The sequence below is a fragment of the Pseudorasbora parva genome, chromosome 3 (genome assembly GCF_024679245.1).
Source record: "Pseudorasbora parva isolate DD20220531a chromosome 3, ASM2467924v1, whole genome shotgun sequence".
NCBI classification, from domain to species: Eukaryota; Metazoa; Chordata; class Actinopteri; order Cypriniformes; family Gobionidae; genus Pseudorasbora; species Pseudorasbora parva.
The window spans coordinates 61,452,615-61,476,624 of record NC_090174.1 but is presented as its reverse complement, the minus strand read 5'-3'; the positions used below and the strand labels follow the sequence as shown (position 1 = coordinate 61,476,624).

At 39.0% G+C, this 24,010-nt stretch overlaps 1 protein-coding gene across 2 annotated transcripts in view; it reads left to right on the top strand.

The window, feature by feature from the left end:
* The first annotated feature begins 2,782 nt into the window (after positions 1-2,782).
* LOC137071582 (peripheral-type benzodiazepine receptor-associated protein 1) overlaps positions 2,783-24,010 on the top strand; it is a 198,424-nt gene continuing 177,196 nt past the window's right edge. For both annotated transcript variants that reach the window (XM_067439707.1, XM_067439706.1), the window contains exons 1-3: positions 2,783-2,928; positions 7,111-7,873; positions 10,172-10,430. In XM_067439707.1, coding sequence (XP_067295808.1) covers positions 7,212-7,873; positions 10,172-10,430 — 921 coding nt within the window. In that variant the 5' untranslated portion in view covers positions 2,783-2,928; positions 7,111-7,211. The remainder of the gene's footprint in view (positions 2,929-7,110; positions 7,874-10,171; positions 10,431-24,010) is intronic.

The following is a 24,010-nucleotide window of genomic DNA, read 5'->3' as shown; positions in this document are numbered from 1 at the left end:
ACTGACTGACTGACTGACTGACAGAGTGAGAGTATGTGTGTGTGTGTGTGTGTGTGTGCGTGTGACTGACTGACTGACTGACAGAGTGAGAGTGTGTGTGTGTGTGTGTGTGTGTGTGTGTGTGTGTGTGTGCGTGTGACTGACTGACTGACTGACAGAGTGAGAGTGTGTGTGTGTGTGTGTGTGTGTGCGTGTGACTGACTGACTGACTGACAGAGTGAGAGTGTGTGTGTGTGTGTGTGTGTGTGTGCGTGTGACTGACTGACTGACTGACAGAGTGAGAGTGTGTGTGTGTGAGTGTACATGTGATATATATATCACATGTTTAAAAAATAGTTTTTCAAATAATTGACTTTGATGTTCAGCATCATTACTCTCGTCTTCAGTGTCACATGATCTCTCAGAAATCATTCTCACACAATCTTCAATCAGTTTAACACATTCGTGTTGAATAAAATTATAAGAGCGTTTTTAGTCAATTAAAAATGACTGACCACAATCTTTTGAACAGTGTATATTGTTACAAAATAATGATATTTGAAATAAAGGCTGTTCTTTTTTTAAACTTTTGTATTCATTAATGAATCCTGAAAAAGCCCCACAGGATATAAAAAATGCAACTTTTTGCATTAAATTTTGCAATAAATTCAGCTTTATCACAGGAATACATTACATTTTTAAAATAGGCTATATTAAAATGGAAGACTAATATCACCTTTTAACACACGTAAACACAGGAAAGTGTTTAGAGCGGTCTTTAAGGATAATCCTGAAGTCTGGCGATGGCAGAGATCAGGGAAACCATTTCATGTTTTATGGCAATGCCCAGAAGGCCAGTGTTTTTTTGGAGTGAGGTGCACGATTATATATGATCTCTGTCCAGGTTTATATATCATTGGCGACCCTCAGTCTTTAAGTTATGTTGAAAATAATGAATCAGAATGCATACAGACAGAACTGTATTATATTGAGCAGACGTGTGATTGTAAAAAAATATAAATCTTATCTGGACAAATCTGGATTTTAAAGTGGCTTTCAGATTTAGCACGGGTGGCAGCCCTTGAAAACGTTCCGATAGTCTGCGTGGGCAATGGGAGGATCGCATATTATTCTGAAAAATGTTGGATATTTTTGTAATCCACAGCATGTGACGAGACAACGGTCATGGGGAATATCAGAATCAGAATCAGAAAGAGCTTTATTGCCAAGTGTGCCTTTCACACACAAGGAATTTTCTTTTGGTGCTGAAGCTTCCAGTGCACATAAACAATACAACACGGTAATAAAAAATTATAAGAATAAAAATATGAAGAAAAATATTAACAGTATAAGGTCACGGTTACATTTAGTCAGAAAGACAGATTATGAGCATTTACAGTATTTGGGTGATAAGAATAAATATAAATAATAAATAATATAAGTAATCACCTGAGTTTAGGAGATATTGCACTAAAAAGTGGGAATAATTACACCTACAGGCATTTGCCTTGGGTGTGTGTGTGTGTGTGAATATGATTTAGCTTACAGTGGAAACCTGTGGTGCTGTCAACCCCTGCCTTTTCTTGTTTGTTTGTTTTTCTTCTCTTCTTTCTCTCTATCGTTCCTTTCACTTTATACAGCTGTATTTACTTAATTGTGATTTTGTAACAATGTATTGCCTGTTTTGTTCAATGTGTGTGTTTGTTGATTTTTTATATATATGTATCTATCTATCTATCTATCTATCTATCTATCTATCTATCTATCTATCTATCTATCTATCTATCTATCTATCTATCTATCTATCTATCTATCTATCTATCTATCTATCTATCTATCTATCCATCCATCCATCCATCCATCCATCCATCCATCCATCCATCCATCCATCCATCCATCCATCGTCCCTCCCTCCCTCCGTCCGTCCGTCCGTCCGTCCATCCATCGTCCGTCCCTCCCTCCCTCCATCCATCCATCCATCCATCCATCCATCCATCCATCCATCCATCCATCCATCCATCCATCCATCCATCCATCCATCGTCTGTCTGTCTGTCCCTCCCTCCATCCCTCCCTCCCTTCCTCCCTCCCTCCCTCCCTCCCTCCCTCCCTCCCTCCCTCCCTCCCTCCATCCATCCATCCATCCATCCATCCATCCATCCATCCATCCATCCATCCATCCATCCATCCATCCATCCATCCATCGTCTGTCTGTCCCCCCTCTCTCTCTCTCTCTCTCTCTCTCTCTCTCTCTCTCTCTCTCTCTCTCTCTCTCTCTCTCTCTCTCTCTCTCTATATATATATATATATATATATATATATATAAATTAAATAATAGATTTTATTTATAACACTTTTCATTCTGAAGAATCTCAAAGTGCAACACTGGAAAAGGGAAAAATAACAAAAATGGATAAAAAGTAGAAATATAGAATAATACAAACAACCAACACATAAAAGCTTTATTATATGCCTTATATATATATAAAGCTTTATTATATGCCTTATATATATATATATATATATATATATATATATATATATATATATATATATATATATATATATATATATATATATATATATATATATATATATATATATATATATATATATATATATATATATATATATATGAGAAAAGTTACACTAAACAGTCACTACTATAAAGGGAATGTAGCCCTAATAAGAATAAATACTCAGCATGTAAGTAATGATGTTGTACTGCGTGCGAGCGTCCAGCAGCGGGCGCTGTGTGCTCAGAGGAGCGCGGATGTCCAGAGGACCGGACACTGAAGCAACTGGTGCTTAAGACGCGGCCGAACGCGACGAACATCGCGCTGACGCGGGTACGCGAGGATTAATGCCCGTTTAAACGCGTCTCTCAGAGGTTTCCAGTGGAGCTCGAGGAATATATGAAGAGCATCTTGAAGTGTGTGTGCGGAGGAAGGTCAGTGTGTTTATATCCCGCTCATTAAAGTCTCTGTGGATCATCACACGCGTCTAAGTGAAGAAACCGCTCGCGAGACTTCTACATTGTTTCAAGAACGTTACAGTGATGCATTGTATCTTTGCGTTCTATCACGTTCTAAATATTTGTATCTGTGCGTTCCATCGCGTTCTATATATTTGTATAATTGCGTCGCCGTGTTTGTCTGATTGTGTTTAATTGTATCTGTGTGTGTCTTTAAACCATGACATTTGAACGTGTTTTCTCCGTATATTTCTGAGTGACGTGTCTGTGATGACCAGCATGCATGTCACAGTTTAACTGATTCGTGAAACATTATTCTGTGTGTAAAAGAAAATAAGTCGCCAACTACCTTAGTATATGCCTAATGATATTAAAGTTACATGTGTTTACTGTCACACCACCAGTCAAGTTTGGACACACTTTACTGAATTGTGTTTCTCATCTTTTTAAATGCAGTTTATTATGTGCATAAATTGGCATGACTACATTACACACATTTGTATTATTTCAAAGAGCTTACTATTAATCTAAAATTTAGATATGCCAATATATATATATATATATATATATATATATATATATATATATATATATATATATATTGGCATATCTAAATTTTAGATTAATAGTAAGCTCTATGAAAAAAAAAAAAAAAAAAAAAAAAAAAAAAATATATATATACATATATATATATATACATATATATATATATATATATATATATATATATATATATATATATATATATATATATATATATATATACATATATATATATATATATATATATATATATACATATATATATATATATATATATATATATATATATATATATATATATATATATATATACACATATATATATAACATTTATTTTACTGTCATTTATATACATCACCAGTCAAATTTGGACACACTTGAGTGATTTTAAATGCCATTTAATCTAAAGTTTTATGCTTAAATGTTTGTAGACAAATATAAATTATGCTGAAAATAAGGTATTTGCACAAATAAAATGTGTAAATTGCCACAATGTAAAAAATTATTTAAAAAAAAAAAGTAACCTGGTTGCCTTAATTTTTGATTTTATTGAAATTAAAAATGTGAGTTAATACAATGAACGTTTTTGAGATTTGAACCTTTATTCAAATATTTAATTTTTTTAAAAGAAGCATATTGGGTAATTGTGTGTGTTTTATTTGTGTGACGCATGCCAAATAGTCCTATTTTCATGATTTATATATATTTTTTAATGTGGTTCAGATACAATAATATTTTGAGTTTCTATTTATTAAACAAATTTCCTTCATTGTATCAACTCACATTTTTAATTTCAATAAACTCAAAATTTTAATGCAACCAGGTTACTTATTTTTTTACAGTGCATCTACATTGTTCCTATTTGTTTTATTTCATAGAGCTTATTATTACTTTAAAATTTAGAAATGAATTATAATAGAATGAATGTGTCCAAACTTTTAACTGTATTGAGTTTTTGTTCAGTTTAGCCTTGTTTAGTTTAGTGTATTTACATAAGAGCAGTATTTACTGTGTCCTGTTATATGAAGCTAGCTGAACAAACTCTGAGTTTAGCGTTGACTTAATCAAACAGATCCAGCCTGCTTTAGATCAGGTTCTGCCGGTTCATAACGCCCCATATTAACTCATATGTGTGTATATAATGTAACTGGCCACTGAGCTAATCAGTGACTGATTGCGTTGTGCATCAGTTTGTTTGTGCATGTGATCATGTTTTCTTTCTTAAAGTGCCCCTGTTATGCTTTATTAGATATGCCCTCTAATTTACATTTAATCATTTAGCAGACGCTTTTTTTTTTTAAAAGGGGAGAGCAATAGAAGCAACGAAACAAACAAGGCCAACAACCTGTAAGAGCTGTAAGAAGTCTCAGTTAATCGAGGACAGTACACAAACTTTTTTTTTTTTTGGACAAACAAACAGAAAATGTAATTGGATAGTTAAGTGCTAGTCTTTATTGGTCAGGTGCAGTTGGAAAATATGTGTCTTAAGATGTTTTTTAAAAATGGCTACAGACTGTACAGGCTACAGTTCGTGTGAATGTAAACGCTCTGCAAACTTTTAAAGATCAAATGATAAATGTAGTTATTGTCACCCAAAAGAAAGTTTTACACACACTGTAAAAAAATGTTGTTGGTTTTTGTTGGTTTAACTTAAACAAGTAAGCAAGAAAGAACTCAATTTAGTGCTGAGAGGCGGCTTTATGTGCGCGCACTTTGGGTGTGGACACAAAATCTGTGGGAATTAGTTAAATTATGCGCACTAAATGCAATCCCACAGCAAAATTCAAGCCCTGTAACAGCTAGGGCTGTACTAGAATATTCGAATATTCGTTCGGTGAGGTGGCATTCGATTTTCAGTTTTGAGATTCGAATATTCTTTTTTTTTTCACACGCGACTTCCGGAGCGGACTCATTCTCACTCATGCTTGAACCACCCGTTGGCGAACGTAGTGATTTATTTAATCTCATACCGAATAGGTACAAAATGCCCAAGACCTCAGCTGTTTGGGAGTACTTTAAATTAAGTGAGGATGACAAGACAAAGGTAGTGTGTCAAATATGCGATTTGAAACTGGCCTACCACAACAGCACCACAAGTTTGAAAAATCACCTGAGTTCTGTAAGTAGCACGCGGCAAAAAAAACAACAACTGCTTTTATGCGCTTAATTTGCTATGATAAATAGGCTAATTGTAAATACGAGGTACATCCACAGGTATCGCAGCCATCAACATGCTCAACAAAACCCAAACCTTCACAGCAGATCCTGGAATTCCGAAAACCGTTAACAGAGAAAAGAAAGAGAGAGATAACAGATGCCATAGTAGAGTTTGTCGCTATGGATATGAGGCCCGTTAATGTAGTTGAAGGCGAAGGCTTCAGAAAATGAATGAAGATAATGGAGCCAGACTACACTACACTGTGTTTTGTATCACTTGTGCACTGTCCGTTTTCGGAGCATAAACCTGCCCGTGTAATGCGTACCGGAAACTGTTCTATTTAAAAGATTATTAAATGTTTATTAATATTTAAAGAATGTGTGCCACCTGATCATATTGCACCAAATGCAACACTGCACTCCACTGGGTCTGCCGCAACACATTTACGATGCCGAAGAGTGAAACGTGAAGTCGTGAAAGATGATACAAATGCAAACGACACTATTATTATATATTTAGCCCCACCCACCGAAGCTTCGAATATTCGATATTGATTGCCACCTAAACTTCGAAGCTCAAAAAATGGCATTCGAAACAGCCCTAGTAACAGCAACAATATTTATCAGCAGCAAATAAGACGAGTGAGTGGAGGCGGGTTTGTGTCCCTCGCTGTCGGAGAGAAGAGAGAGAGAAAGAGGCGCTGGTATCGTGTCTATTCTGTGGGAAATTAATAGTAGAAGCGTTTCAGATGGATTGTGTTAGTGGTACTAGTAGGGGTGACCGCAGTACACGCCACTACTGAAATACACACACATTTAGCGGGTTGGCGGGTGTTAATGTCAAGCCCTGACATTTTTTGACCTTGGATGCATTTAAACCTATTGTAACAAAATTAAGAACCTTTAAAATAGCATAATAGGGACACTTTTTAAAGGAAGGGTTCGTTCACCCAAAAATGAAATTCCTCACCCTCATGTTGTTCCCAACCCATAAGACCTCTGTTCATCTTTAGGACATAAATTAAGATATTTTTGATGAAATCAGAGAGATTTCTGACCCCTCCATTGATAGCAACACAACGAACAAACCCGAAAGAGAAGAAAATGCTGAATGAATAAAGTCGTAGTTTTTGTTATTTTTGGACCCAAATGTATTTTGGATGCTTCAAGAGACTCTAATTAACCCACTGATGTCTCATATGGACTACTGTGATGATGTTTTTATTCCCTTTCTGGACATGGACAGTATAGTGTGCATACACTTGCATACGCTCTCGGACTAAATATAAAATATCTTAAACTGTGTGTGAAGATGAACGGAGGTCTTACGGGTGTGGAACGACATTAGGGGGAGGAGTTAATGACAGACATTTCATATTGGGTCAACTATCTATTTAATATCAGTTCTGAATCTTTGTGTGCATGCTGATAATCATCTTTCTTCTCTGCTCTTTTCAGTTGGCTTGTGTGTGCATGCTGTCGCCTGTGTAACATCATCATATTCATCCCATCTGTATGCTTTCTGAGTTGACTTTTGTGTGGCCCCCATTATCAGCATCATGGACGAAAACTCTGATGACAATAACCCTTCGATTCTCTCCTCCAAGAAAGGCCCGACCTGCCGCAAACAAAGCTGCTGCCGTCGTGACTCCGGCCCGGATCCGTGGCGGGATTTGGAGCGTCTCCGCGCAACGCTAGAAGTGGAGCGCAGTCGAAACCAGCAGGCTTTCCGGCGCTTTTCCCTGGAGCTGCGGAGGCAGCGGGAAGAGTCGCGGGAAGAGCGGGAGAGAGCGCTGAGGGAGTTGACGTACAGACATGAGCAGAAAAAGGCACTGGAGCTAATACGGCTGAGAGAAACCTTAGGCCGAGAGCGCGCGGCTGAGATCCGACGTTTGCTACGCTGGCGGAGTCGCGACGGGAAACTCGCGGAGAACTTCACGCTCAGACAAACACGAGAAGTTAAGCGCCAACTAGCTGATGAGATTGCTGGAATCAGCAGAACCGGAGCACAAGGACTCAAACCTGGATGTAAAGGTAACGGTGCGGCGTATCACAAACTCGAGGAACTGATAAAAACGTTGCTTCCGCAGGCGGACGGGCAGCAGTTGGCGTTACTTCAGCGCCTTCGACAGGAAGTGGATTTAGAGAAGAGCTACTTCCTGTGTCATCTGCTGGAAGCCCACGGCCGACCGTCACAGGAAGCGAAGGAAGACCAGAAAGGGTGCGTAGCAAAACTATACTGAAAAAAAAAAGGATTTTTACTGCTTGTTCAAATTGCTTATTTAACTAAGATTGTGGCCAAAACTGGTACTGCAATCATTTTCAAATGACTGTAGAGCAGTGTGTCGCCCTCCCCCTCCCCCCTGACTCGAGGTTGCCAGATTGGCTGCAGGATCAGCAGGAGCGTTTGTAGATCTGCAGCTGTGGTAACTAGAGCAGATCTGGCAACCTGAAACACTACTGACTTCATGATTGGTCGATAGGTGGAGAGCGGAGCTTCAGGCCAAAACACAACATGACATCATCAACATCAGTTGAGGGCTGCAACAACAACTTTTAAAATATCCTGGCCGGACTACTGTTGTCAGTGATAGAAGTACTTAAAATGAACATGATTTCTTAATCTCTAGTGACATATCAGGGCCATTTTATGATTAATTGAAAAACATTTCTTACATACAGTTCCTTTAAAATTAGTTAAAGCAACACAATTGCTATACATTTTGTCCAAACTTAATTTGATTGTGTTCAACCCATGGGCGTCGGAACCATTGTGTGTGTGTGTGTGTGTGTGTGTGTGTGCGGGACAAGACCCACCCACTTTTTACGACCCATGATATTGGACCCGCTCACTTTTATCGTCTCTAATTCAGCACATGTCTGTTTATCTACCCCTAACTGAGAAACACTTATTATTAAACATGTTAGATGCTTAATTTCCACTTTTCTAATATTTTCTTAATTTTTATCAAAAATAAATGCCTTTCCGATCTGATATGTGATGGGAAAAGGGAGTAGAGCGAGTTCGGCAAAAGGCGGATTCGAACCTCTGATCGATAAACGTCAACTTAATGCCATGCGTCTCTTACCCCTACACTACAGCCACGGTTAACGGTTCAACGACTTCCATCATTTTGTCTTTCCCAATCAATCGTTTAGTAAACGCAGGCATATTTGTGTTATTTAATGTAAATGGCATCTAACGTTACTCCAGTTAAAATAATTCTTAGAGAGAGGACCCACTCACATATTATTTGCTTCCGATGCCCATGGTTCAATCCACTTAAATATAAGTCAAATTGAAGTCAAACTTAATCTGCTGCTTTTGTGAATGATATTTTGCATTAACTAAAACTGGGCGGGGCTTGTTAGTTCCCAGCATATGGCTAAATCAAGAGCGAGAAAATGTTGTTATTTATATGTAAAAGTGTTATTTTTTATGTATTTTTGAGCAATATGAGAAAAGGGGAGACTTGATAGTGTTTTATAGTGTTTAATATTTAATTATGTTGGAATTATTAGAAGAATTTAAATTACAATGGTTTACCATTGGTGAGAAGAGTGGAGCATTTGTTTAGGCTGTGGATTAAAACAACTCATGTTAATTAGCTAGTGCAGTATTATAATTCGGTTTTGTAACATTAAAGTAAATGAAACTGAGGTGGATGATTGAATATATGAAATTGAATGTCTAAATCATGTAAGGGGGTCATATAAATTTCACTTTGAGACTATTTAATTGAGTCACTTAAAATGTATTCATTTAATGATCTTGAAGTTACATGAACAAATTATGTTTGTTTAAAGGACCACTCCAGCGTTTTTAGAAATAGGGCTTATTCCACTTCTTTCCTACATTTAGATATGTGGGCAAATGCAGTTTTGTCTCAGTGCATGCATTGTTTTAGTTTGGCAGGGTCGCCGCTAGCTTAGCTTAGCATAATAAATGGAATCCTATGTTGCCAGTTAGCATGTCCTGAGTAAAAGTGACCCCCCCCAAAAAAAACACCTAATTACTTCTTGTGGCGTGCGTATTCGCAACGAGTACAAATAGCGATGCAGAGATATCACGCAACACACTGCGATCGCTCAACAGCCGGAGGACGTGAGGATAAGAGCCGTGATATCGCTGCTTCTTCATAATATAGTCCCATGTCAATATCTGCCTAAATCGCCTCGTCTTAATCTGCATCGCTATTTGTACTCGTTGTGAATACGCACGTCACAAGAAGTAATTAGGTGTTTTTTTGGGGGGGGGATCACTTTTACTCAGGACATGCTAACTGGCAACATAGGATTCCATTCATTATGCTAAGCTAAGCTAGCGGCGACCCTGCCAAACTAAAACAATGCATGCACTGAGACAAAACTGCATTTGGCCACATATCTAATTGTAGGAAATAAGTGGAATAAGCCCTATTTCTAAAAACGCTGGAGTGTTCCTTTAACGCAATTGATTCATGTGGGACTGATTTAATACACAATTAAATCATGTAAATCCAACGCACATTTTTTTCAGTGTATCCCGCCCGAGGTCAAAGAGTTGCGTCCAGGACCGAAATCTCGTTCTCTTCCGCTCCCACTCGCTTTCCCGAAGTGAATCATCTCAGCTTATGAAGAGGAAAAAGCAGCAGGACAGTGAAAGGCCTCCGCTCAGCTCACCTCCGGCAGAGGAAGAGGCGTGTAAAGCAGGTTTACCCGAGCCGTGTTCATCAGATGAGCCATCGGAGGAGAAGTGCTCAACGTCCAGATGCTCAGAAGACAACATGGAGGATTTGGTAAGAACTTTATTCCATAGCTCTGTTTGTTGGGGTGTGTGATATATAACCGTCTATGATCATAGCGTGATTGTTGTTTTAAGGTGTGATGATCTGACATTATCGAGTGTGTCCCTCACTCTACACAAACACATCTAGAGACCACACACACACACACACACATACACTACATGATGTAGAGACAGTAGGTTAGAGTAGTGCACTTGAGCATTTAGAGCACTCTTTCACTGCTGATTTACTCTATTAAAATGCGTTTATAATGCCCTCAATATTCAAGATAAGGGGCAAATATACCCCTGTATGTTTAAAATTAGTATAAATTAGTCCATCCCATCCATCCATCCATCCATCCATCCATCCATCCATCCATCCATCCATCCATCCATCCATCCATCCATCCATCCATCCATCCATCCATCCATCCATCCATCCATCCATCATATCGCTCAATCATATCATATCCACCCATCCACCCATCCATCCATCCATCCATGCATCCATCCATCCATCCATCCATCCATCCATCCATCCATCCATCCATCCATCCATCCATCCGTTTCATCCAACCAACCAACCAACCAACCATTCCATCCATCCAACCGTTCCATCCAACCGTTCCATCCAACCGTTCCATCCAACCGTTCCATCCAACCGTTCCATCCATCCATCCATCCATCCATCCATCCATCCATCCATCCATCCATCCATCCATCCATCCATCCATCCATCCATCCATCCATCCATCCAACCGTTCCATCCATCCATCCATCCATCCAACCGTTCCATCCAACCGTTCCATCCAACCGTTCCATCCAACCGTTCCATCCATCCATCCATCCATCCATCCATCCATCCATCCATCCATCCATCCATCATATCGCTCAATCATATCATATCCATCCATCCATCCATCCATCCATCCATCCATCCATCCATCCATCCATCCATCCATCCATCCATCCATCCGTTTCATCCAACCAACCAACCAACCAACCATTCCATCCATCCAACCGTTCCATCCAACCGTTCCATCCAACCGTTCCATCCAACCGTTCCATCCATCCATCCATCCATCCATCCATCCATCCATCCATCCATCCATCCGTTTCATCCAACCAACCAACCATTCCATCCATCCAACCGTTCCATCCAACCGTTCCATCCAACCGTTCCATCCATCCATCCATCCATCCATCCATCCATCCATCCATCCATCCATCCATCCATCCATCCATCCATCCATCCATCCATCCATCCAACCGTTCCATCCATCCATCCATCCATCATATTGCTCTATCATATCCATCCATCCATCCATCCATCCATCCATACTATCCGTTCCAACCAACCAACCATTCCTTCCATCCATCCATTCATCTGTTCCATCCATCCAACCAACCAACCATTCCATCCAACCGTTCCATCCATCCATCCATCCATCCATCCATCCATCCATCCATCCATCCATCCATCCATCCATGCAACCGTTCCATCCGTCCAACCGTTCCATCCGTCCAACCGTTCCATCCGTCCAACCGTTCCATCCATCCATCCATCCATCCATCCATCCATCCATCCATCCATCCATCCATCCATCCATCCATCCATCCATCCATCCATCCATCCATCCATCCATCCATCCACTTTCGGGTCTGGTTTTGTCTATTTTTATTGTGTAATACTAACCATCAGGAGAGAGTGAACAAATGAAAGCCTCAGACCCCCTCCTGCGCTGATGCTGTGCTATGAATAATTCACAAGAACGGAACAAACTCAGAAATATCCGTCTACTGCCACTGTGAGACGGCTGACTGAACCGTGTGTCACAGTGTTGTGATTGTCTTTAGAATTGAGTTTTTTAGTGGCCTGCACATAGACAGGAACAGTTAGCTGAACTTCTGGACACTGCCGTTGTTCATGTATGCTACTGAACAGTTTTATAAGGGCTCTTGTGATGTTTAAGCTCTGGATTATGGGGTCTTAGTTCTGTTTTCCCTAGATTTAAATCTGTTTAAATAAAGGTTTTACTCAGTTTGGCTTGATTACCTCACTCACAGACTACATAACAATGATTTAGCTCAATACCTATGTTGTCCGCTCGTATAATGATGATTATGTGCGCGTTTCAGGTCGAGAGTCTTGATATCACCATTTGATTGCAACTGTCACATTAAGCAGAAAGACATTTATCGGCCAGTCTAAAACAAATCTAATAAACTAAAATATTGTGAAAAAATACACAGTTTGAGGGTAGAGAGCTGTCATTTCTGTAGCAGTGTTATTTTAGTGTCAGTTATATAGTATTCATTCATTATTATTTTCACTTTAGTAATTTTATGTGTTTTTGTCTTTATTTTTATATAAGATGATGACAAAATCATTTAAAATTACTAAAATGAAAATGTATAAATTGTATAGATTAGGTAATAAAATAATTTTCATTAAAGAGATAATATATATATATATATATATATATATATATATATATATATATATATATATATATATATATATCTATATATATATATATATTATATTAAATTTTTTTTATATATTAAAATGTTTTTTTTTTTTATATATATATAATTATTTTATAACCTGGTCTATTTAAAAATAAAGTTAACCTCTTAACTGTGCTTGGTACGCTTTTATTTTATTGCCTTTTTTCCTATCGCATATTTTATTAATCATCATAAATTAGGCCTAATTTGAAAGCTTAAAATCTCCGTGTTCATCCCGTGAGAGCCGTTTTGAATTCCGGCATTGCGTTCCCATGACAACGGTGCTTTCAATCTCATTAACGGGCTCCTCCCCCTAGTGGGCGGTGTCAAGATTGATATTACAAAATGTATTTTAACTATTTTATGATCAATTTTTTCTTGACAAAACGCATATCGTAGGAAAGGTCTTGAGTCTCAAGGTTTCATATTTGGTGACTGTTTTTGTGATAGAAGTGATATTGTGACAGAAATGTATTAATTTGTTACAAGAGAATACATAAAAAAATTCTGTGGAATGTGTTTCATCCGGTGTGTATTTTTGGTATATCTCACGAGAACTTCGATTTTTGTGATATCAACTTCAAATTTGGAACATATGGCTTTGATATTATTGCTATTTCAGAGGAAAATTTTCTTTGTAAAATAGACATTTTGAATATAATAAAAATGTTTTGTACAGAACATTTGATTTAAACTTGAGGTAAACTTGGAACTTCAATAACTTTTTTTTACATTTTCATTGTTTAAAAAGCTTTCATTTCAGAAATAGTCTGCTTATAACCTTTGGTTTGTATTCCAAAGTATTCATGAATTACAATCCTTTAAGTTTGGGTAGTGCATTTTCACGTCTATGCTTAAAAAGGTTGAGGGGTTAAATAGCCTTGAGAATACTATGGTATTCAGTGCAGCTGTTGGGTATAAAAAGCCCACTGACATGTGGTGTGTGTGTTTATTTTGAGGAATACACTGCCACTCATTTGTCTGTGTTTTACCTCTGGTCACCTCCGATTTGAAAATGCCTCAAGGTGTGTGTGTGTGTGTGTGTGTGTGTGTGTGTGTGTGTGTGTGTGTGTGTGTGTGTGTGTGTGTGTGTGTGTGTGTGTGTGTGTGTGTGTGTGTGTGTGTGTGTGTGTGTGTGTGTGTGGGAAGAGAGTAGATAACCAAAAAAACACAGACCTGCAACTAGCCCTGTCACAATAACTACTTTTTGTCGGCTGATATATTTCCCAGAAACAAAATAGTAATTTTAAGACCATTTTATGCCAAAGAATATATAATCATAATATAAGAGCATAATAATGCAAGTAGGCCTACACACTTTCAATTTTCTTAAGAATGTTTAGATACTTGAATTGAAGTGTCAAAAGTTTAAAAATATCATAAATAAAAAAAGAATAAATAAACCTTTGCTAACAAAATGTGCAAAGTAACAAGTAGAAAAAAAATGCATAAAACACATTTATATGGAGAATTCCATCTTCATATTTCTTTCTTTTCTCAGTAATGGTGCTGTAAAAAGATTGCATTGTCCATATGAACACTGATGCCTCAACAGGCCATATTGCCTGATAAATCTATTTTTTTGCATGCATGATCTGCTGCAAAAGACACGAGTGCAATGGTTAAACACGTTTGCCTAGTGTACATTTACATTCTAAAATCCTTGAACTAAAGTGTGTTATCAGAATGATTTAGTTTAATTCCCTTCCACATGATTGCGTTCCCAAATAGCATAACTTATTTAAGATGCAAGATAAAAAAGATGAGAGAGTTTTTTTTTCTTTTTTAATTGCAGCAACTTTTTTTGTTTGTTTTTGCAGATATTTTGCACCAATTTCCCAGGAAGAGCTGATTTTGTTCTCTTGAACACATGGGATGGTTTATCTGCAAATGTTTTTTATGCAATATTCAAATTTTATTAAATTCACAGCTTTGGATGGAAACATACAGTAGCTATTGATGTATTTTGTCATAGAATAAATCTTGAGTTTATGTTCACCACAGACATTATTACGGTTATTTAACACAAAACCCGTTTAAAAACACACATTGACTTCAGGATGATGAAACCAGAAGTGCTTAGCACAATTCTGGGTTTTGGCCTTGCTTGCAAACCTCTTTTTCAATTTCATTTCAGATATTGTTTTTATCTTCCTTCGTCTTCACAAGATCTCTTTGACACAATTAAATAATTGTTTTTTAAATATTTTTTAATAAATAGTTTACTGTAAAGTTTAGGGATGAACCAATATGAGAATTGTATGCAGATAACCGATAATTCTTAATATTTGTAAGCCGATAACCGATATATTGGCCGATAAATATAAATCAAAATGTTTATATCATTTTTGAGAGCCTGATTACAAAAACAACAGTCTCACCATTAAAAGTCAGGATGCACCGATATAAAAAATATGGCCAATACTGATAATTTATTATATTTGAAAGCCGATAACCGATATATTAGCCGATAAATCTAAATCCAAACTTTTATATCATTTTTTTAAAAGCCTGATTACAAAAATAAAAGTATTGCCATTAAAATCCATGTCCCAAGCACACAATTATAATGTTCTCATTATAATGATAACATTAAAAATGAAAGCCTATATTGGCCAATACAGATATGGTGGCCGATATATGCATCTCTCTTAAATGTGCGTATATCTATGGCTGAATATTTATTATAAATCAGAGTTAGTGATTTCTACATCTCTTAAAGGTACAGCTCCTTTAGAAATGTTCATTCTGTCATCATTTACTCATCCTCATGTTGTTCAAACCTCTATGACTTCTGGGAGCACAAAATAGGACATTTTGAAGAATGCATCAGTGTTTTTCTTTATATGGCAAAAGTCAATAGGATCTAGTGTTTTTTGCACCCCATTTAGTATCAAGATGTCTTTTGTGCTCCATTTGGATATACACATTTGGAGCCAATATATCATCACTCCGAAAATAACAGCAATTATTAAGACACCGCTGATTCCAACTATTTGGTTAGTCACTGAGATTGTTGTTTTGTGAGTTGTTTATGTTTTATTTTGAGCTAATAGAGTCACTAGGGTCTGTTTTTGGCATAACTGGGTCACCCCCCTTCCCTTTCCTCCCCAAAACTGGTGCGAGGTTACACAGAGCATCTCTGAATTATTGATATTAGCTTGAGATTAACCCAAACAACAGTGTGACAGCGCCAGACGCACGTTCTCTACATGACAAAGACCCGATGGATCATTCATGTGTCTCGCGGTGTGTCTTGAAGACCTGTTTCTGGCTTCTGAACTTCATGGCTCTTTTATGGTTTTGTCTCGTGTAGTTTTGGTTTCATGAATCTGCTAGAGTGTGTTAATGGAGCCGGTGGAGGCGCTGTGTGAAACGAATGAATGGTGTTTTGTGAAAATGATCAAAAATGCTGGTGCTGACTGCCAACTTTATTTTAAAAACACTGGCGAGGAAAGAGAATAATGTACTGCGACTTTGTTTGCATGTATGTTTTTAAGTATCTGAGGCATATTTGGCACATTTTTGACCCTGATCAGATCCATATCTACATCTGAGAGCTCTCTTTGTGTCAGTATGTTAACAGAGTGGTTTAAAGCTTCAGGCTGTTTGTGGCCAGAGAGCAGCTCCGATCTGAAGAGTTGTGTGCAACTCTGAATGTGTATGCAACATGTTACACTGGGAGCTGTTGCCTTTTATTGATCTTCATTAAGTTTATGGTCTGGCACAGTGAGTAAATGAATGCCACTGATCTGTTTAGTCTTGTCTTGGTCTCAGACTCTTGATTTTTGGATGCACCAGTATGAAAATTGTATACAGATAACCGATAATTTATCTTTATTCTTTATATTTGAAAGCCGATAACCGATATATTGACCGATATATCGGGCTGATAACATTAAAAACAAACATATATCGATATGATGGTCAATATATCATGCATCCCTAACTGTGTGTATGTGGATATACTATAAATTCAACTTTAAATATTATAATTTTCTTATCTTTGTGTTTGTAGTATATGAAACCGAATGAAAATTTTGCCAGATAAGAATAATTCTTTATATTTGAAACCCAATAACCAATATATTGGCCGATAAATCTAAATCCAAATTTTTCTGTGATTTTTGAGAGCCTGATTACAAAAACAAAAGTCTAACCATTAAAATCCATGTCCCAATCACACAATTATGATGTTCTTATTATAACTTTATAAAGCCGATATGACAGATTTTAACTGTATTTTTCTTTCTGAAGTGATTTCAATCATATTTCAAGCCATTCAAACCCATCATGATGAACAGTGCGCATCTGAAGTGCCTCAGTGGAAAGAAATAATACATTATTTATCAGCTTTAATATATCGGACACATTTTCTTATCGGGCCGATAACATTAAAAACAAACATATATCGGCTGATATATCATTCATCCCTAATGGATATACGTTACAACTTTATATATCAGGGTTCGACATTAACGCTTGTCCGGGACAAGTGGGTTTTTTGAAGGGACAAGTGAAAGAGAATTTTACTTGCCCGACGGACAAGAGCCTGATTAAAACAAAAAATAACTAGCGAATCACCAAAATGCAAGAATGATTGTGCATTAATTTAGTGTAAGTGGCGATCGATTGTGGTTAATAATATATGATTAACTGACGATAACAAGGTCGCGCTGTTGACGATTGTGCAGCCTCTTGATGAGATATTACAACACTAGAGCGTTTAAGCCGTTTCCTGAATACCATCACAACTGAAAAGACACTGATTTCATATGACAGCTCCATAAACAATTCATTAACATTCACTTAGTCAGTTACATTCACTTAAAGTCACTTATATTTTAGATGCTATATTGAGTGCTTTTCGAAAATCGTTCACACACAGCAGAACCGTAACGCGTCTCACAGCAACAAGTGTGTTACTGAACGATTCAGTGTTTGAATGAATCGTTTGAATGAACGACTCAATGACTCGCTCATTAAGACGGCCATCTGCTGCCACCTACTGGAGGTTTAGTTTCATGCTTAAACATTTCTTTCCAACATTTCTTTTTTGTCTATTCAAAACTACAAATCTCAAAATATTATTTAACGCAGTTGTAATTTTTCAGTGTAAATTATTTAATTTGATTGGTAACAGCCCTTATAGTGTCTTATTTTAATTTAATGTATTGATCAAATTTAACAATATAAAATTAAACCTGAAGCATAGCCTATATTTAATAAGATTAGGGGGAAATGGCCTTTATAAAAGATAAAAATATCACAAATTTGAAATGATTCAATAAAAATTTTAAAATTCACACATAAGCAGATTTAAATATGTCAAAGACGATTGAACACTGGTGAGAATATTGCTTCAGAATAAATTATAGTTACAACACACACACACACACACACACACACACACACACACACACACACAAAATATATAACTTTTTTCCGGACAAGCAACTTTTTTACTCGTCCGAAGGACAAGCACATGAACATGCCTAATGTCAAGCCCTGTATATTATAGTTTTCCTCTCTTTGTGTGGTACATGAGTCAGCTTGTTTTAGACTATTTGGCAGAGTCACTTCTGATCTCATTTTCCTCCCTCCTGAAGCCTGATGATAAATTTCACTTCTATATGAGAAAGGTCTTGGTTTTGCACGGCTTTGTGACTGAAGTTTGACAGTTTTCTGATTGGAAAAAACATTTATCAAAAACTTAAAATAAATTAGGCTGTCTGTTGTCCCACTCAATATTTTTACCACCCGAGCAGTAAAATCCGTCTGAATATAAACCCGTAATAATTGATGAGGCAGCCGTGAGCGTCGCAGCCACCCCATGAAATTGTGCCTCTTTGTGTGAAGACCTGACGTCTAATGAGATGTTAATGGAGCGTGTTTTACCTCCGACACACACACACACACACACACACACACACACACACACACACACACACACACACACACACACACACACACACACACAGGGGGTTTTCATCGGCTCTGAGTTCAGCTCTTCTCCCCACGAGGGTTACACTGTATCTCTGTGTGTGTTTGCTCAGTGGAGAGGCAATTAGCGGAGCCTTTTCCGTATGAGAGCGAGCCAGTTGAACTCCGCGGATGTGGATAGCGTTGCAGGATAATTAGATTTAAAAACCACTGGGGTTTTCAGGGCTTTATCTGCTTCTGTACGTGTTTGTCTGTCTGTCATAACATTGGATTCATGTTTTAGGTTGCAGTATTTTGATGATCTCTGTTGGTGCATGTTGGCACTTTAATAATTTTTTTCTTTAAAAATGATTTAAAAATGTCCCCACAAGGACCAGGATTTCGGATATTGCCATCTTTGTGGGGACATTTTGTCCCCATAACGTAGGGATTACAAGGTCTCTCACACGCACGCACACGCACACACACTCACACTCACTCTCACTCTCACTCGCTCGCTCGCGCACACACACACACACACACACACACACACACACTCACACACACTCACTCACTCACTCACTCACTCACTCACTCACTCACTCACTCACTCACTCACTCACTCACTCACTCACTCACTCACTCACTCACTCACTCACTCACACACACAGTCAGTCAGTCACACACAGTCAGTCAGTCACACACAGTCAGTCAGTCACACACACACAGTCAGTCAGACACACACACACAGTCAGTCAGACACACACACACAGTCAGTCAGACACACACACACACACACACTCACTCACTCACGCACGCACGCACGCACGCACGCAATACCACTTTGAATGATTTTATAAAACAATCCTTTATGCCAAATGGAATCAAAAGCCTTCCTGAAATCGACGAAGCAAGCAAATATTTTTCCTTCCTTCTTTTGGTGTACATGTTGGTTTAGTAATGTGTGTAGTGTGTGAATATGATCAGTGGTTCGATGTTTGGGGAGAGCCAATTTGAGATTTGCTGATTTACACTCACACACACACACACACACACACACACACACACACACACACACACACACACACACACACACACACACACACACACACACACACACACACACACACACACACACACACACACACACACACACACACACACACACACACACACACACACTCACTCACTCACTCACTCACTCACTCACTCACTCACTCACTCACTCACTCACTCACTCACTCACTCACTCACTCACTCACTCACTCACTCACAGACAGTCACACACACACAGTCAGACACACACAGTCAGTCACACACACACACACACACACACACCACACAGTCAGACTCACTCACTCACTCACTCACTCACTCACTCACTCACTCACTCACTCACTCACTCACTCACTCACTCACTCACTCACTCACTCACAGACAGTCACACACACACAGTCAGTCACACACACACACACACACACACACCACACAGTCAGACACACACAGTCAGTCACACACACACACACACACACACACCACACAGTCAGACTCACTCACTCACTCACTCACTCACTCACTCACTCACTCACTCACTCACCCACTCACCCACTCACTCACTCACTCACTCACTCACTCACTCACTCACTCACTCACTCACTCACTCACTCACTCACTCACTCACTCACTCACTCACTCACTCACACACAGTCAGTCAGTCACACACACACAGTCAGTCAGACACACACACACAGTCAGTCAGACACACACACACAGTCAGTCAGACACACACACACACACACACTCACTCACTCACGCACGCACGCACGCACGCACGCACGCACGCAATACCACTTTGAATGATTTTATAAAACAATCCTTTATGCCAAATGGAATCAAAAGCCTTCCTGAAATCGACGAAGCAAGCAAATATTTTTCCTTCCTTCTTTTGGTGTACATGTTGGTTTAGTAATGTGTGTAGTGTGTGAATATGATCAGTGGTTCGATGTTTGGGGAGAGCCAATTTGAGATTTGCTGATTTACACTCACACACACACACACACACACACACACACACACACACACACACACACACACACACACACACACACACACACACACACACACACACACACACACACACACACACACACACACACTCACTCACTCACTCACTCACTCACTCACTCACTCACTCACTCACTCACTCACTCACTCACTCACTCACTCACTCACTCACTCACTCACTCACTCACTCACTCACTCACTCACTCACTCACTCACTCACTCACTCACAGACAGTCACACACACACAGTCAGTCACACACACACACACACACACCACACAGTCAGACACACACAGTCAGTCACACACACACACACACACACACACACCACACAGTCAGACTCACTCACTCACTCACTCACTCACTCACTCACTCACTCACTCACAGTCACACACACACAGTCAGTCACACACACACACACACACACACACCACACAGTCAGACACACACAGTCAGTCACACACACACACACACACACACACCACACAGTCAGACTCACTCACTCACTCACTCACTCACTCACTCACTCACTCACTCACTCACTCACTCACTCACTCACTCACTCACTCACTCACTCACTCACTCACTCACTCACTCACTCACACACTCACTTACTCACACTCTCACACACACTTACTCACACTCTCACACACACTTACTCACACTCTCACACACTCACACAGTCACACACACGCTCAATCAATCACACACGCACACACGCACACACGCTCATACACACGCGCGCACAAACACACAGTTGATTAAATAACATGAACCTATACAACAGGAAGACAACTATTGGACCAGGACCACACATTATATGCAGTAAATGTTGGACATGTAAAGGTAGTCTATATGTTGATTTCATGTTGATTTCAGTGACAGAATGCCTTGTGATAATACACTGCGGTTTTGTTTCTCTATTTCCACACTCTCCTGATTAATTCCACATTCCAAACGCCGTACGTCATCGCTACCATTGTCTCTCAATGCTAATATTGGAGAAGGTGCGTGTGGCCCTCCTTTGGTCCTTTCCGTCGAGCAGCGCTGCCTCTTCCACGATCAATAGAGCGACATCATTCCAGCGTCGTCTCCATGGAAACCATCCTGTTCCGTACCCGTGATTGGCTCTCTCCCAGAGCCTGCTTGAATGTGATTGGATGACCCCCCCTTCTCTCTCTCTCTCTCTCTCTCTCTCTCTCTCTCTCTCTCTCTCTCTCTCTCTCTCTCTCTCTCTCTCTCTCTCTCTCTCTCTCTCTCTCTCTCTCTCTCTCTCTCTCTCTCTCTCTCTCTCGCTCTCTCTCTCGCTCTCTCTCTCGCTCTCTCTCTCGCTCTCCCTTGCTCCCTCTCTCGCTCAGCCACACGCTCTTTCCTCTTCATCTTAATGTTGTTATCTTACCAAACACACATTTAGGCAGAGCACTGAGATCCAGCGTGAGCGCTGAAGCATCACTGAAAACAGGGATCGCTCCTTCATGAGCTGGCACATTAATGCGGAGCAGATAAGGATGAGAGGATGGCGCAATGAATCGAGTGCAAATCCAGTCCGTGGAGAGCGAGGAAATTAAGAGACCTGTTAGAAAATAAGACATCTCCTTGTCTTGGTCTTTCTACACGGTTGTCCCCTTTTCTCTCTCTCTTTGACTCTTTTGTATTAACAGCAGAGGAATATATGGATGACGGCAACACGCTGAGCGCTTGCTGCAGTCCTGGTGACTTCATATCATCGGAGCTTCATCTTTATGCATCTCTCTGCGCTGGAGGAAGATGCACTGACGTTTATAAGTTATTTTGAGAGCGACGCACTTGATTTGAGGTATGTGTCTCTTTAAGGATTCGCAACAGCTTTTTTGTATTGCGACTTTGCGTTTCCTCTTGCGTTAATGAATCGCTTTTAAGATCATTTGATCAAAAACAGTGTGACTGTTAGATGCGCACCGCTTGAGTATTTTTACATCCATGTCCTTGCGAATATACCCGTCTGGAGGCATCCTTGAAAGCTTTCGGGATCGGAGTAATGCACGACTTGTGCACTAGGCCAGACCCGTCCGAACCTCCTCAAAACGGTTCACCCACGCCGGAGATGAGTAACAGTGAACCTGAACCTCCAGCTGGACCCAGGCATCCAGAAAAAGAGAAGCTGGAGGAGAGAGCACTGGGTTCAGATGCTCTGGGATCCTCCACAACTAATGGAAATGGCAGTGTGACGATGCCTCCCACCGTTTTGGGCAAAAGGCATCATTCTCTGTACGAGGGGCTGAACGGATGCGAGGCGGGGGGCTTTGGAAAGGTGCGTTTCTGTTTTTCAAAAACACAGTGTAAATATTCCTGCATTTGTCTTTTTTGTCATACAACCATACATTTTTAACTAGGGATGCAAGATATATCGGCCCCCATATCGGTATCGGCCGATATATGCTCATTTTTAATGTTATCGGCCTGGTAAGAAAATGTGTCTGATTATATTAAAGCTGATCAATAATGTATTTCCTTCAGCTGAGACACTTCAGATGCGCACTGTTCATCATGATGGGTTTGAAATACTTGAAATATGATTGAAATAACTTCAAAAAAAGGAAAATACATTTAGGTGGAACATGGGCTATTCAAATCTTACCCTGGAGGGCCAATGCGGTGCAGAGTTTAGCTGCAACCCTGATCAAACTCACCCACCTGTGATTTTCTAATGATTTTGAAGACATTGATTAGCAAGTTCAGGTGTGTTTGATTAGGGTTGGTGCTAAACTCTGCACCGCATTGGCCCTCCAGGGTAAGATTTGAATAGCCCTGATGTACAGTCATATCGGCTACATGCAATTATAATGAGATTATAATTTGTGCTTGGGACATGGATTTTAATGGTTAGACTTTTGTTTTTGTAATCAGGCTCTCAAAAATTGTATACAAATTTGGATTTAGATTTATTGGCTAGTTGTGTTGTCACGATACCAAAATTATGACTTTGATACGATACCAGACTAAAATATCGATATATCGATACCACAGTAAAAAAAAAAAAAAAAAAAGATAAGATAAGATTAATATGACAACAGAACTTGTTATTATTCATTGTTATTTTTTACTAAAAATTAAT